The 17969-nt window shown below is 36.9% G+C and overlaps 1 protein-coding gene across 4 annotated transcripts in view; it reads right to left on the reverse strand.

Moving 5' to 3' along the window:
• Positions 1–1781: 1781 nt before the first annotated feature.
• LOC124794696 (glycerol kinase-like) overlaps positions 1782–17969 on the reverse strand; it is a 164887-nt gene continuing 148699 nt past the window's right edge. For all 4 annotated transcript variants that reach the window (XM_047258261.1, XM_047258259.1, XM_047258258.1 and 1 more), the window contains one exon: positions 1782–4122. In XM_047258261.1, the coding sequence (XP_047114217.1) occupies positions 4028–4122 (95 nt within the window). In that variant the 3' untranslated portion in view covers positions 1782–4027. The remainder of the gene's footprint in view (positions 4123–17969) is intronic.

Below are 17969 nucleotides of genomic sequence, written 5' to 3' on the forward strand. Positions count from 1 at the left end.
TAAAATGCATCATATCCTAAATAAAGACAATACTGAAATCATCATATGCAATTACTTATCCACTATTTTTACTAAATATTACCAGCACTCCTGATTAAAACAAGTTAAAATATTTACTGGTGGAGGTCTATACACAGTCTGAACTGCTGTCATAAATGTAACCAGGTTTATTATTGAAGCAAAGCATTCAATTAGTAGCTCAGTGCAATACTCATTTATGCCTATGCCTAGGACTGTCTGAACTGCTGTCATATATGTAACCAGGTTTATTATTGAAGCAATACATTCAATAAGAAGCTCAGTGCAATACTCATTTATGCCTATGGCTAGGACCTTATTTATTTTTTGTATATATAGCGACAGCCCCTTTCCTCAAAGTGCCTACAGTAGTATGAGACCATCTTGTATCCATCTAGGAGCATCTATTCAGTTTCTATGAGTTCCAAATACTGTCTTGTTGTACATAACTCATCTCTAGAAATATATTTTTGATTTTTCAATTTCCTTTAGTAATAAGAGAAACTCACTGTCCATCCAATACAGTTTGTATCACACAGGAATAATCTCGGATATAGGATATCCTAATCACATGTTGTGGCACTTTTGTGACCTCGCAATATGGAGCCTTGTTTTTGCAACTGATATTAATGTTCACATGTTTGCAGTTATTAAGTGTCAAATAGTGTCTTCGTGGCAGGAAGTTTGCACTGAGAAAATTTACTGTACCAATCTAAATACATTGTAGACAGATTGAAAATTTCAGTACAAACTATGAAGGTGCAATGTACCCAATGAAAAAAACATGGTACTTCATAAATTAGCATCTAGAATTTAAAAACGTGAAAAGTCTGTTCTGTCAACAAATGCTTATATACTAATGCATATAGGCACCTGTTTGTGGTGAAAATTTTTGGCCAATTTCATCATTTTTTAAAAGTTATTTCAGTATATTTTTCGCTAGTTTTTTTTTCCATTTCATCAATAATTTCGCTAAATTTTATTTCCAATTTTCAGCAGTAAAAGGTAAAGGAAATACATTTATGGCACATTCGCAGTGAAAAATCTTCTAATTTACATAAATTGAAAAAGCACAAAAATTATAAATCTTATTAAAACACAAATACAAAATCATGAAAGTTTGAAAAACATTTATCCTGTCCTAGTCTATGTACACAACACACAAGTCAGTCTGAGAAAGACAAGGCTACCATGACTTCCATATTACTGGGAGTCAGAGCTGTTCTCCTGTCAGACATTATATTGCGATATCTAGAGAATGACTTCTCACTATCAACATTACTGACTGGGATCCACAAAGCCTTCACTGCAGCTTCCACAAAAAGTCCATACCCTGCTTTCAGGGAAAGAAGAATACCAATCACATCAACATCTTCAACTTCTCTACAAGAACTAGCTACTAAATCCCTAAACAATGTGTATGGTACAAGAAATTCTGACGTTGGACGTTATTGTAGAATGGGAATTTTCTTTATCAGCTGAGATATTTCAGCACTGTCTAAATTGCCGTTTATTATGTTTCTCGGATCAAACAATTTACCTATAGAAGAAACGACAATTTTTCCCGTATCACACTTCATGAGGTAGTTCAGTTTTGTAAGACTTGCTCTACCTACAGACTGGAAGAGTGATGTTAACTGTACTTGCATATGCTCTGGTAGTTTAAGAAGTGTTTCTGAGGTTGTCTTGGGGGAAAAAAAAAAAAAAAAAAAAAAAAAAAAAAAAAAAAAAAAAAAAAAAAAAAAAAAAATGCATCCTCTAGTAACTTAATTATATAGTGACAGCCTCTTTCCTCAAAGTGCCTACAGTAATATGATACCATCTTGTATCCACCTAGGAGCATCTGTTCAGTTTCTATGAGTTCCAAATACTGTCTTGTTGTACGTAACACATCTCTAGAAATATAATTTTGATTTTTCAGTTTCCTTTAGTGATAAGAGAAACTCACTGTCCATCCAATACAGTTTGCATCACACAAGAATAATCTCGGATATAGGATATCCTAATCACGTGTTGTGGCACTTTTGTGACCTCACAATATGGAGCCTTGTTTTTGCAAGTGATATTATTGTTCACATGTTTGCAGATATGAAGTGTCAAATAGTGGTTTTGTGGTAGGAAGTTTGCACTGAGAAAATTTATTGTGCCAATCTAAATACATTGTAGACAAATTGAAAATTTCAGTACAGACTATGAAGGTGCAATGTACCCAATGAAAAAACATGGTACTTCATAAATTAGCATCTAGAATTTAAAAACGTCAAAAGTCTGTTCTGCCAACAACTGCTTATATACTAATGCAGTGTATAAAATTGCTTTGTGACATGCTATTCAATGATCAAGTGAAGGTTAGTGAAAAGACAGCTCTAAAGCACTCTAAATTTAATATTATAAAATATCAATACTTAAAAAAAAGCAGATTTTAATAAATGATGTCAGCATATGCTTCACATAAGGGAACATAAATGGTGAAAATTTTCTCTCTTGAATGTTGAAGTGCAGTGAAACTTACATGTAATACTTTTATCATATCAATTGTATCTAGTGTGAGAGAATAATCCATGGTTACAGTCAAAAGGATGAAACAATTTGCTCAGTATGTCGCAAAATGCTTGCAAAATCTTTACTTTGGTTGATTGCATCCCACTTTGTTTATTTGTAAACAAACTGTTTGGTGAACCTAATAAAAGTAAAATGAAATTCTAAGATGTATTGCATTAAAACAGCAGGAACATCTCTTTAATAAATGAGGATTATGAGCACCTTTCAATTAAAAAGCACTGCATTCTCACTATTTCAATAATTCATTAGTTTTATAATAAACAAGTAAACTAAATTGTCATGTGCTTTTGTATCACCGTGAACAGATGTATACATGTGACAGATGAAGCAATCAGTGGCAAAAGTATAATGATAATCAGAGAGCTAATCTCAGTTTTAAAATGCCTCCACATAAGTTCCACAGTGAAAACAATGCTTTTTCTCTAATGTTCACATGAAAGAAGTTGTTTGATAGCTACACCAATGTATACATCATCTAATCAATTTTAGCCTTCTAGAAAAAAGAAAATAGTAAAAGCATTTGCACTGACTTGTGCTTGTGTCAGTGAGTATCTTTTGCTCCCTCTGTCACTTGATTTAGAGTCAAATCTTGATATTTACTTTTCTAGTTAGGAGGGAATAAAATGAATATCGATAACACTGTTTTTTAATACTGATCAAGAATATTATTATTTTACTAATGGCATACATTCTCACCAACACACACACACACACACACACACACACACACACACACACACACACACACACACGTCTGCAGCATAGTCAGCCACAGAAACACACACAAAATCTTTGAAACAAGTACATATTTAAAAAAGGAAAATGGCTTTTCCTACAAACACTTGCAAGAGGAAAATATTCATAATTTGTACTATATGATAGATACCAAAAATCAATATGGCAATTCTCCTTCAATATGTCACACTTAATCACAACCAGCCGTATAAGTACATGAGTAATATTACTGAAAATAATAACTCCACTTATGTTTGAAGGAACAATAAGCATGTGCCCAACAACCAACAATTAAAAAGAACTACAATTACAGTCCACCACAAAGTACTCCACCACAATCACCATTAAAAACATTACAATACTCTTCAAATATATCAGTTTCATTTCTAATACAAGTGTGATTCACCTGATATTGTCGATATTTGGCAGACATCATTCTCATTAACCTGACAAATAAACAGCAATTACAAGTCTTTTAACATTTCTTCTTCAAATTATATATTACAAAAATATTATATTCTTCAGTAAGTACAACAGCCCTGAGCTATAACTTTTGGAGCACAAGAAGTCAACAAGTATGTGAGCCGGCCAGAACGAGAAGGCCACATTAATGAAACCACAAAATGTCATCCACGACATCCTTTCATTGTACAGATACTTGAATACTGTTCTGCATTATTTATAAATTTTGATCTAAAATTTTCAATTCTATTCATTTTTTTAATTGTCTGGCAATTAGCAAGAGACAAAATGCAGAAACAACAAACAGGCCAACTGGTATCGACGACCGAATGCAGTGTTCCTTATCTGAAACAAAGGATAAAGAAAAAAAAAAAGATTAAAAACTACAGTCCAAACAAATAATGAAATAATTTTAATTAATTTTTTCTTTAAAAAGTTTCTTATAGGCTTGTGAGAGAGAGGCAAAAGGAGCTCTGCCCTTGGACAGACAGTCGCAGGGAGAGGAGGGGAGTACAGTGGGGTAAGTAAATGACAAGCCCATTACGCAGTACCAGCAACATTACCTAAGAAAGAGCAGTCATGTTTTATTGAGGTATATGTTTATTTTTATTGTTCAAGGGCATGGTGAAAAGAAATGCTTCTGATTTTTTTATGTGATAACTCTTAAAGCTTTTTAAAGAAAACAAACATTATTAACATTCTACATCTTTGTTCTTCATGTAAACATATTTGCAGCCCTCTACCACCAAAGGACTCTGAATTGTAGTGGTGTGTAATGTAACTAAGTCGGTGCATGAGAAACAACATGCTGTAATCGAGTTTGAAATTTGAGTAGTTCGTCCACACATGGAGCACCCTCTTCTTCAGTATGAAAATGACCAACCACACATAAGCACTGTGACATCTGAAAACAATCGGACACCTCGGGTTCACTGTCATCGATCATCCACCATACAGTCCCAACTTGGCCCCATGAGATTTTCATCTGCTTGCAAAACTTAAAGAACACCTTTCAAGACTTCACATTGATAGTAATGATGCGGTGCAAGCAGAGGAGAGGTTGTGGCACTGTCAACAAAGTTAAACATTCAATAGTGATAATATCACCAAACTAGTCTCTTGTTGAAATAAATGCTTGCATCGCCAGGGTGACTTCATTGAGAAATAAATATGTAGTCATGATAAATAAAGATGTAGAATGTTAACAATGTTTTCTTTAAAAAGCTTTAAGAGTTATTACATAAAAATTCAGAAGCATTTCTTTTCACCATGCCCTTGAACAATAAAAATAATTATAAATATGAATTTAAATTGTTTACCTTTCTTTTACATTTACATCGACACTCTGAAAACCACTGTGAGGTGCATGGCAAAGGATACGTCCCACTGTGCCAGTTATTAGGCTTTCTTCCTGTTCCATTCACATATGGAGAGCGGGAAGAATGACTGAATGCTTCTGTGCATGCAGTAATTATTCTAATCTTATTCTCATGATCCTTATGTGAACAATATGCAGGGGGATTGTAGTATATTCCTAGAACAATCATTTAAAGCCAGTTCTTGAAACTTCGTTAACAGACTTTCTCCAGATAGGTTCATTTCCTTCACTATCAATGTGACATTCTCCCATGGATTAAACAAACCTATGACCATTCACGATGCCCTGCTCTGTGTACGTTCAATATCCCCCGTTAGTCCTATCTGATATGGGTCCTGCACAATTGACCAATATTATAGGATGTGTCACACAAGTGATTCTATGCAATATCCTATGCATACTGATTGCACTTCCCCAGTATTTATCAATAAAACGATGTCTACTGCATTACCCAGAACTGAGCCTATGTGATCATTCCATTCATATCCCTATGGAGTTTTACACCAAGGTATTTGTATGAGTTGAACGATTCCAACAGTGACTTGTTCATATTATAGCCAAAGGATATTATCTTTATTCATGTTCTGGAGTGCACAGTTTTACAGTTCTGAATATTTAAAGCAAGTTGCCAATCTCTGTACCACTTTAAAATCTTATCAAGATCTGACAGAATATTTATGCAGCTCCTTTCAGACAGTACTCCATTATCAATAATTGCATCATCTCCAAAAAGCATGATGTTACTATTAATACTGTCTGCAAAGTCATTAATATACAACATGAAAAGTTAGTAGAGATTCGTGCTGCTGTAAAAAGAGCGATGCGCGAAGCATACAACCACTACCACCGTCATATCTTAGCAAAAGATCTTCCTCAAAACCCAAGTAAATTTTGATCTTATGTAAAATCGGTAAGCGGGTCAAAGGCTTCCATCCAGCCACTCACTGATCAGTCTGGCCTGGCAATGGAAGACAGCAAAACGAAAGCTGAAATTTTAAATTTAGTATTTGAGAAATCTTTCACGCAGGAGGATCGTACAAACAGACCACCGTTTGAGTCTCGTACATATTCCTGTATGGAGGACAAAGTGATAGACATCCCTGGGGTTATGAAGCAGCTGAATGGGTTGAAAATAAATAAATCGCCAGGTCCTGATGGGATTCCAATTCGGTTTTACAGGGAGTACTCTACAGCATTGGCTCCTTACTTAGATTGCATTTATCGCAAATCTCTTGCCCAACGTAAAGCCCCGAGCGACAGAAACAAAGTGCAGGTGACGCCTGTATATAAGAAGGGTAGAAGGACAGATCCTCAAAATTACAGACCACTATCCTTAACATCGGTTTGTCGCAGGATTCTCGAACATATTCTCAGTTCGAATATAATGAATTTCCTTGAGACAGAGAAGTCTCACGCATCAACACGGCTTTAGAAAGCATCGCTCCTGCGAAACGCAACTCATCCTTTTTTTCACATGATATCTTGCAAACCATGGATGAAGGGTATCAGACGGATGCCATATTCCTTGACCTCAGGAAAGCATTTGACTCGGTGCCCCACTGCAGACTCCTAACTAAGGTACAAGTATATGGGATTGGTTCCCAAATATGTGAGTGGCCCGAAGACTTCTTAAGTAATAGAACCCAGTACATTGTCCTCGATGGTGAGTGTTCATCGGAGGTGAGAGTATCATCTGGATCGCCCCAGGGAGGTGTGGTAGGTCCACTGTTGTTTTCTATCTACATATATGATCTTTTGGATAGGGTGGATAGCAATGTGTGGCTGTTTGCTGATAATGTTGCGGTGTATGGGAAGGTGTCGTTGTTAAGTGACTGTAGGAGGATACAAGATGACTTGGATAGGATTTGTGATTGGTGTAAAGAATGGCAGCTAACTCTAAATATAGATAAATGTAAATTAATGCAGATGAATAGGAAAAAGAATCCCGTAATGTTTGAATACTCCATTAGTAGTGTAACGCTTGACACAGTCACGTCGGTTAAATATTTGGGCGTAACATTGCAGAGCGATATGAAGTAGGACAAGCATGTAATGGCAGTTGTGGGGAAGGCGGATAGTCGTCTTCGGTTCATTGGTAGAATTTTGGAAAGATGTGGTTCATCTGTAAAGGAGACCACTTATAAAACACTAATACGACCTATTCTTGAGTACTGCTCAAGTGTTTGGGATCCGTATCAGGTCGGATTGAGGGAGGACATAGAAGCAATTCAGAGGCGGGCTGATAGATTTGTTACTGGTAGGTTTGAGCATCACGCGAGTGTTACAGAAATGCATCAGGAACTCGGGTGGGAGTCTCTAGAGGAAAGAAGGCGTTCTTTTTGTGAATCGCTACTGAGGAAATTTAGAGAACCAGCATTTGAGGCTGACTGCAGTACAATTTTACTGCTGCCAATTTATATTTCGCGGAAAGACCACAAAGATAAGATAAGAGAGATTAGGGCTCGTACAGAGGCATATGGGCAGTCTTTTTCCCTCGTTCTGTTTGGGAGTGGAACAGGGAGAGAAGATGCTAGTTGTGGTATGAGATACCCTCCACCACGCACCATATGGTGGATTGCGGAGTATGTATGTAGATGTAGATGAAGGGACCCAACACACTTTCCTGGAGTAAAACTGAAGTTACTTCTACATCTGACAATGACCCTCCATCCAAGGTAACATGTTAAGAGTCCTTCCAGCTAAAAATTCCAAATCCAGTTACAAATTTCACTTCATACCCCATATGATCGAACTTTTGACAATAAGCATTGATGTGGTACTGTGTCAAAAGTTTTTTTGGAAACCAAGAAATACTGCATCTACCTGACTGCCTTGATCCAAAGCTTTCAGTATGTCATGTGAGAAAAAAGCAAGTAGGGTTTCACATATCGATGTTTTCGGAATCCATGCTGGCTGGCACTGAGGTGGTCATTCTGTTCGAGATCCTCATTACATTTGACCTCAGAATGTTCTAAGATTCTACAACAAACTGACATTGAGGATATTGGACGTTAGTTTTATGGATTGTTTGTACTATCCTTTCTGTAGACAGGTATGACTTGTGCTTTTTTCCAAGAACTGGGCATAGTTTTTTATTCTAGGGATCTGTGACAGATTATAGTTAGAAGAGGTGCTAACTCAGGTGCAAATTCAGTACACAATCTGACAGGGATTACATCGGGCCCTGGAGCTTTGTTCAGTTTTAATGGTTTCAGCTGTTTCTCTCCAGGATTTTCCTTTGTAAAGTAACATTTGAAAATGGAGTTAAGCATTTCAGACTTGGCTTTGTTATCCTCAATTTCAGTTCCTGTCTCATTCACTATGGCCTGGACACTAACTTTGATTACGCTAATGGCCTTTACATATGACCAGAATTTCTTTGGGTTCTGTGGAAGTTCATTTGACAATATTCTGTTATAGTAGTCACTTAAGACATCACACATAGCTCTCTTGGCAGCTAAACGCTTTTCATTCAGCATCTCTCTATCTACAGCCCTGAGATTTGTTTTACATCTATTATGCAGTGATCTCTGCTTCTTTAGAACTTTCTTTGCACTGACTGTATACCATGCAGGATCCCTCTCATTATGGACTGTTCTACTGCGTACATCTCTACCCAGTGCATCTGAGATATGAAACTACCCATTTTTTTTATTTTATTTTTTTTTCCCCCAGTTTACTTATATATTTTTCTGCTTGGTTTAGTTGTCCTCTATACTTTGGTAAGCACTGTTCATACAACTGTGTCATGGTCACCGATACCAGTTTCGATGTGGACATCCTCAAAGGGGTCAGGTCTGTTTGCTGCCATTAGGTCCAATATGTTTCCATCGTGAGTGAGGTAGGTTTCAGAAAAGGCATTTAGTACTGTTTCACAGGATGTCTTTTCACACCCATCACTAAAAAACTATAAGTATCTCAGGAGATTGTTGGATGATTCAAGTGTCCATGAATGATTACAGTATGATTAGGGAACTTATGTACATGGGAACTTCGGTTTCTCTAAACTTCTTGATTATATAAGGAGATGAGTCTAGTGGGTGATAGAAGGATCCAATTATCATTTTATGCCTGCTCCTGATACGGAGTCTTGCTTAATCTATCTCACATGCAGCATCAGTTTCTATCTCGATGGATGTGAGTTTCTCGTCTACTGTGACAAATACACCACCTCTGTTTCCTGTTTGCCTGTCCTTTCAATATACACTTAAATTTTCCCCAAAAACCTCACTGCTGTCAATTTTGGGTTTCAACCAGCTTTCTGTACCTAGCATTATGTGAGTTTCACTGCTATTCATGAGCACTTCAAACTCTGGCACTTTGTTGTGAATGCTTTGGCAGTGTACCGTAAGGATTTTAATACCTTTGCCTTTGAGAGAAATTTCTCTCGACCTTACCCTCAAACTTCTGGATTTCTTACAGCTATCGTTATCTGGATTGGATGGAGAGTTGACTAATCTAAAAAAAACCTTTGTGTGCATCCCACATACAGTCAGCTACCTGAGTAGCAGCCTCTTATGTGTATTTCACACCTGACCCATTTAGGGGGCTATTAAAGTTCTCAAACCTATGGCACAAGTCCAGGAAGTCACAGCCTAGCTTGTTACAGAACCATAAAGTCTCTGGATCAGTCCTTCCACTCGGCTCAGAACTAAAGGGCCACACTCAGTTCTGGGGACTATACTGCAAATTGTCAGCTTCGCTGAAACACCATGTGCAAGGCTAGTCTTCTCAACCTTCTCTGCCATTCGCTGGAGCCCAGATGACAGGCATCATTGGTACCAACATGTGCCACAAGCTGCAGTTGGTTGCACCCTGTTCCCACAATGGCTGCTTCAACAGCCCCTTTAACATGTTGAATGAGGCCTCCAGGTATACTCACTGAGAGCACCTGGTGCCTCATGCTGCAATTTCCCTACAGGGTACCATCATTTGCAATATGTTTCAACTGTTGATGATTAATGGACCCCAACCATTTAGCATTTTGCCTCCTCTTGACACTGGACAACACAGGTTCCTCCATAACAGGTGTAGTGAGTCTCACTGGCTCAGTTTCAGTCACAATGAGCTCCTCAAATTTGTTGATTAGAGAGATCAGTACAGCATCCTGGGTCCTCCCTTGTCCCTGTCCACCTTGTAGAGACCACTTAGATCTACAGTTGACACATCACTTTACATGCAGTCAAGTGGATGAGTAATGACAGATCCTGTACTTTCTACAGAGGAGACAGATTCAACAGGAGAGGATAGTACTTGAGGTACCTCTGGTACTGGTATCCAGGTACATGACTCTTGGGAGCTCTTCCAAAACACTGATTCGCAATAGCTGCCAGTCATTTGACAGTAGTGAAGGTGACTGCCAGCTGCTTACACATATCAACCAATTCATTCCATAACTTGAGAAAGCATTCACAGTGGAGCTGCATTTTGGCTGGTGTGATGTATTAAAAGGCAGTGAGCAAATAACTGTAAATTAAGCCTGCTGATTATTTTTTAATCTGTTGAACTAAAAAGTTGCTGATTCTAATTCCTATACACGAAAAGAGGTTTCTATTATGACAACGTAAAAGCCCGTAGTAGAAATTACTAGTTCCCTAAAACTTTTTATGTTAATTACAGTTGTTTGCAAACTCAAATACAGAGTTATTTGTGACAGATGCCAATAATATATAAGGCTACACCTCTTTAAGGGAAAACTAGATGTAATACAATATGCTAGAATATCTGGTACCGTAACTACATCACAAATGCAGATTTACTACAAACTGCTTGTGGATTATGAACATGAAAATGGTAACTTCCAAATATTCTCAAAAATGTGTATTTATTTGCGCTGATATACAATGAAATTCAGGGGTGATGTATTCTTGGCACAACTGCAAACCACAAACGCTGATCTGCTATGAAATAAGCCACATATTCAAAACACACATTCCTGTAACTTTCAAAAATGTAGTTTCTAAGAGTCCAAAAATTCTCAAAAATAACATATATCTCACATAATTGTACAATGACATTAGAGAACAGTTGTTTAGAATAAGAACAGGCCTACTGTTCTCAAAACTTTTAAAAGAGCACAATTAAGTTCAAGCCTATAATTGACGACAGTCGTACAAGTTTACTGTGGCACTTACGAATGTTCGAGATTTCACAACATATAACAATACAAACAGGTACTGATACAATCAAAGAAAGATTATGCAGAAGGAACACAATCAGTAAAATAAGTGAATCTAGAGCTTCAAATTGGCACACAGTTCTTGTTCACGAAGGGAAAATTCTGAAGTCAGCTTATATACGTAAACAAACATGCATATTGCACAGATTTTTCACTTAGCTGATTCTGTGCCACTTCTACAATGGCATGCCGGAAAAGAACACTGCAGTGTGAGTTTATCTCAGTGAAAATCTCTAAAATGAGCAGCACCAACAAAGCATGTCTTCTGCCTGTTGCAGCTGACAATGCAAGATGCCACTGAATGTTTGCCACTTACATCAGTGAAAAACCCAAAGGTGAAATTCAGAAAAATTCAGTTCCATGGGTGCAGGCTGGGTGGTTTTGGGTGTATGTGTGTGAGAGATTACATATTTGCACTGTAAGAAGAGTGATAACTCAAAACTTAGTGAAATTATATGTACTGTTGTGTGTTTCTATGTACCACACACCAATAAGGTACAGGTGAGTTGTTGCCTATCCTCAGCTTTGTTTATTGTTTTCTATATTACACCACAGTAAACTTATATTATAGGTGTTGACATTCATCTCTGACCTAGCTACTCCTTAAGTTTATCCTCATTTGTTTTAGAGGAGGAAAGAGATTCAAGAGTGCTGTAAGAATATGCTTAAGAAAAAAAATACATTTTCATCTACAGTATGTGGTGGTCTTCAATCTGAAGACTGGTTTGATGCAGCTGTCCACACTAACCTACTCTGTGCAATTATCTTCACCTCTGCATAACTACTACACCATACATCTCTCTGAATCTGTTTATTGTAGTCACACTTTGGTCTCCCTCTACAATCTCAAATGGACAATTCCTTGAAGCCTCAGAATATGTACTGTCAACAATATTTCTTCTTTACAATAGAGAGAGAGAGAGAGAGAGAGAGAGAGAGAGAGAGAGAGAGAGAGAGAAGAGAAGAGAAGAAAAGAAAAGAAAAGAATAAAAACAAGTTGTGACATAAATTTCTTTTCTCCACAATTTGATTACCTCCTAATTAGTTATCTGCTTAATTTACAAAAGATATGTTTTGCAAAACTCTTCTCACTCTCCTTCCCATGAGCTCTCCCTAACATCATGACAACACTTGGTAATGATTCTGTTGTATCACATCTTTTTACTGTGAACATTTGATAATCATGTCACATAAAAAATTTATTACTGGTTTTACATCTTAGTCTTTGGCTGTAGATGGGTCTAAAGATGAGTTGACAATGATAGTTGCACTATGATCATCAACTCTCTTTAGGACATTTTATTTTGGAAAGTATTAAAAGTTGGGTATCAACAACTGTAAGTTGCCCTTGATCAGAAATGTCTGAAGGAAAATCAATTTTCAGTTCCACAAGTAACATTATAATATGCTACTCATGTGAGTAAAGACAGGCTACAAAGTGTTTTCCATGCGCTATTCTGTGATAGGATACACACAAGTTTTTACATTCAAAAAGAAAGACTCATAATTGTAATACGTTCTTGTCAAAGAAAGTAGTACTGTTACTCTTAACATGGTTTCAACATCATTTCTACTGTTTGTTTTTACCAGTTTTGCTCCAGAATAACAGTTCTATCTAAATCATTATGGAAAAGTATTCCCTTATGTGAAACAAGTTCATCTTGAATGACATATTTCCCAAAAGAAGTTCTGTCAACTGATAAACACCTCATTATTGGAGAAAATGTAAAAAAGGGTAATGGAGTGTAGCAAATTAAATCAGGAGATGCTGAGAGAATGAGACACTAAAGGTAGCTACTATTTGGGGAGCAAGAAATTGACAATGACAGAAGTAAGGAGGATATAACCTGCAATAAAAACAAAATAGTTTCTCGATAAGAGAAATGCATTAACATCTGATATAAATTTAAGTGTTAGTATATCTTCTCTGAACCCGTTTGTATACAGTCTTGGCTTATATGGAAGTGAAAGGTAGACAATAAACAGCACAGGCAAGAAGAGAATAGAAGCTTTTGAAATGTGGTGATGTGGAAGAATGTTGGCCAGGAAAGCATACATTCACATGGAAAAATGTCGCGGGTTAGATGGGTAACTAATGACACTTACTGAATCAAACTGGGGAGAAAATAACTGAATCACACTTGACTAAAACAAAGGATCAGTTGCTAGGACATATCCTGTCACATCAGACTATAGTTAATTGGGTAATGGAAGAAAGTATGTGGGTTTTGGAAAAAGGGGGGTTGCAGATGGAGCGAGGCTAGTAGGGGTAGTATGGTAATAGCTCTGTTTACCAGAACTGTTTCCCAACACTTTTGGAGCTTACTCTCGAAGTGTGCACACCAGTACTGTGCATGTAAATGCAATACATAACAAATGCCAGGAATGCACTCTTGGCTCTCACTTCTTCCTTGCAGGTGTGCACTTGTTCAAAAATGCGCATCTAAATCCATGATGTACCAAATGCCAGGAGTGCATACTCAATGCAAATCGCACGCTTTAATATTGAATCCTAAGTCAAATGAATGCAATAGTTCTCTGAAGGAGCTGACAGTTCTGTAAGACTACTATATATCCTGACACAACCAAAGACTTTGTGGTGAAAAAAGATTCGCAATATACACATTTCCTTTCCAAAGGAATTAAAGAAAATTTATCACTCCAGGAGGAGTGTTTTGTCTGAGGAAGATTTGTAGATGCCAAACCCATGGTATTTTGATTTGCTAGAGTTTACACAAAATCAAAAAGAGCCAACCAGCAACATTTAGTAATACTGACTGTGACACTAACAATGAAGAGCAAGAGTGTTGGATGAAATTTCCAATTAAGTCTGGAAAGGACAGACATAAATAAAGGTGAATTTTTATTATACTGTATATATAACATTTTATTTAATTGATTATGCTATTACAAGTCCTCTTAAATATCATCATGCCATGGTGTTTTGCTACCAGTACTGAAGTACACCATATAATTATTGCAATTCCAAATGACGTCTGCCTCTATGTTCATTGGTCTTATTCATTTGCTCATAAAGGTAGTTTGTGTCAATATCAAGAGCGTAATTAACCTCGATTGTATTCAAATGTGGCAATGTTCACAAGTAAAGAAATTTTAAAATGATCATCATCATTCTCAGGGAGCTCACATGGTACAGACAAATGTCCATAGCAACCTCTGTCCTCACACCACCTTGTAACCCACACTTCTCTCTCTTTATATTTTTCTTTGTGGAAATAAACATGTAATATGGCACAAGCAAGTTCTGATGGGCAAAAACTGAACGCTATGGCATCAAGAGAGTGGTAGTTACACCACCATACAGTCTTTAAGTGAACTAATTATTAACTAGGGAAATAAGAGGAAGGTAGAAGCTTTGGGACTGCCAACACAGAGGAAATGAAGGCAAGTTGTGTGCACACTCCACCGATGTTAATGGATGCTTTTGGCATTGAAGCTGGCCCGTAACAAGGCACAGACAGCCACTACCTACAATATTACTATTGTCAGAAGTGTTAATAACACTTTTTTTTTCTTTCCAGGCTCTACACTGGTGGCATTATTTCGAGACATTTCATTGGAATTCATTCATTTTAATATTACGAGATGTAAGTAATTTGAGGTATACTACATCAATGAATTACACTTCTTTTTTTATGATATGCATGCTAAATATTTATCATTTTTAGAAAATGTGGCATGTTCTATTTTTATGAAAAATAAATAAATAATTACACTTAACTGACAAAAATTTAAAATCTTCACTATTTTTCATGTCCATGCAACTGCAACTGTCATAGAATCTGCCATCTTTCTCTACAAGATGTTGATGTGCCTCAAAGGATGAAAATACAATGCTGCAGACTTCAAAGGTTGAAATTTCTGATCAGATGATAAGTAAAACTTTTGTGAAAGTGGGTTATGAATGAGGACTCTGCGAAAGAAGCCTGATCTTAACAAAATGCAGATGCAGAAATGTATGATGCTGGCTTTAGCACACAAGGAGTGGATGCTAGAAGGTGGGTCTAGTGTCATCTGGAGTGATGAGACTAGGATCAGCACCTTTGGATGCGATTGAATTAAGTTTGTCATCAACCAGGAGAAGACATGTTGCCTGAGTGCAGCACTGCCACTATGAAGCATCCATATGTCATAGCTGGCAATGCCTGACAAGACATGACACTGTGCATCTACAAGTGTTACAGGGCAATATTAAAGCCAGTGTTGGAACTGCTGCCCTCTATCAGTGAATTATTTGAAAGTAACAACCATCAGGGCATGTTTTAACAAGACAGTGTGTCATGTCACCACGCTAGAATCAATTTGCTGAGCATCGCATTAGTGTGAAGACTTGGCCTATCAACAGTCTCGACCTCAACTGACTAACTTCCCAAGCTGAAAATTATGGTTTCACAATGGAATACCAGTAACAAAAGGGAGTTGCTATAGGCCACTGTCAACTCATGGTTCCGAATGATCAAACCAGAAGATCTCTGACATTTGGTAGACCTGATGGTGGACAAGTTGAGGCACTAATTAATTCAAAAGGATATCCCGCAAAATACTGAGAAAAATTGCAATTAGTTATGTACCAAATAATTCGTAACTTTTTGAAATAGTCAGTTGTGATTATTTTATTTGATTTTAATTATGTTTAATTGATTTTTTAAATTTTAACTCAAATTTTCAACCAACAGACAAAAGAGTGTGTTCCCTGAAAGTTTGTAATAAATTATAATGTATATTTTTACAAAAATACACTGCTGAATGCAATATTCAATGAATCTGTGCAAAGTGACCAGTATTAATGCCACTACTGTAGTTAAGTACGCCTGCAGTGTTGTGGGTTAGAGCAGACCCACAGCTATTCACTGTTTGTCATAAGAGGTGACTAAAAAGAGTCCTGTAGCTAGAGAAGCTTTCACATTGACGACTCAGCTATTATTAGGATGCCCTCATTTTCAACTCATATTTCACTATCTTTCCTTCAATCTTTTTCATTTAATTTGTTGTGGTTCCCTCTCAGGGTTTGACCTCCACTTTTCTAAAGTTCACAGAAGTGTGGGCCTCTTGGGGAACACCTTGCTGTTGTTGTGGTGGTCTTCAGTCTGAAGACTGGTTTGATGCAGCTCTCCATTCTACTCTATCCTGTGTGAGACTCTTCATCTCTGAATAACTACTGCAACTTACATCCTTCTGAATCTGCTTGCTGTATTCATCTCTTGGTCTCCCTCTATGATTTTTAACTCCTACACTTCCCCACAATACTTAATTCGTGATCCCTTGATGTCTCAGAATGTGTCCTAGCAAACAATCCCTTCTTTTGGTCAAGTTGTGCCACAAATTTCTTATCTCACCAATTCTACTCAGTACCTCTTTCATTAGTTACATGATCGACCCATTCAACATTCTTCTGCAGCACACATTTTGGAAGCTTCTATTCGCTTTGTCTAAACTGTTTATCATCTATGTTTCACTTCCATATGTGGCTACACTTCCAACAAATACCTGCAGAAAAGACTTCCTAACACTTAAATCTATATTTGATGTTAACAAATTTCTCTTTTTCAGAAGTGCTTTTTTAGCCATTGTGGGTCTACATTTTATATCTTCTCTACTTATTTGGCTTAGTTCGGAAACTTTCACAACTTCCAGCAACTGCTTTCTTTGGAATTGGAATTACAACATTCTTGATGGTGTACAGCAACTGACCACAAATTGGTTTCACGTTACTTTATTCAAAAAGTACCATTACCGGTTTCAAATTTTTGGTTTGGTTTGCTGACCAAATAGCAAAACTCATCTACTACTTTAAGTGTCTCATTTCCTAATCTAATTCCCTTAGCATCTTCTGATTTAATTCGACTGCATTCCATTATCATCATTTTAATTTTGTTGAAATTCATCTTATACCCTCCTTTTAAAACACTGTTCATTCCATTCAGTTGCTCTTCCAAGTCCTTTGCTGTCTCTGACAGAATTACAATGTCATTGGCAACTGCAAAGTTTTTATTTCTTCTCCCTGAACTTTAATTCCTACTCCTTTTTCTTTGGTCTCCTTTACTGCTTGTTCAATGTACACATTGAATAATATTGGGGATAGGCTACAACCCTGTCTCACTCGCTTCTCCACCACCGCTTCCCTTCCGTGCTTCTTGACTCTTTACGTGAAATGTCCATCTGGTGCATTTGTATTAGCTATTTTATTGCAATGAAATACATTCTCAAGAATGTTCCTATTTTCACACTCAAAACCACTGTTGTTCAGTCACAAAACAAATTTTCAATGTGCACCACATATTTTCGTTTACAGCACATGAAAACAAACACACAGTTTGCAAAGTACATCAGTATCAAATATGCTACAATGCAGTCATACAAAGATGGTTTTTTAAGGGGGGGGGGGGGGGTGAATTACAGTTACATTACATTGAAATAGTGTTTCACATTAAATCTAGGACATTAAATGCAGACAGAAACAATAAATACATAGGATTTTGTGAATTACAGCACTATAAATTTATTTTATACAATGACAGAGATACAAGTGTGGGCAAGAAGTGTGTGAATTCTTATGGCTTATTTGAACATAAATGATTATAACACATTAGAATTTGTTAGTATTTAGAGCCCTAA

Source organism: Schistocerca piceifrons, chromosome 4, assembly GCF_021461385.2.
Source record: "Schistocerca piceifrons isolate TAMUIC-IGC-003096 chromosome 4, iqSchPice1.1, whole genome shotgun sequence".
NCBI lineage: Eukaryota > Metazoa > Arthropoda > Insecta > Orthoptera > Acrididae > Schistocerca > Schistocerca piceifrons.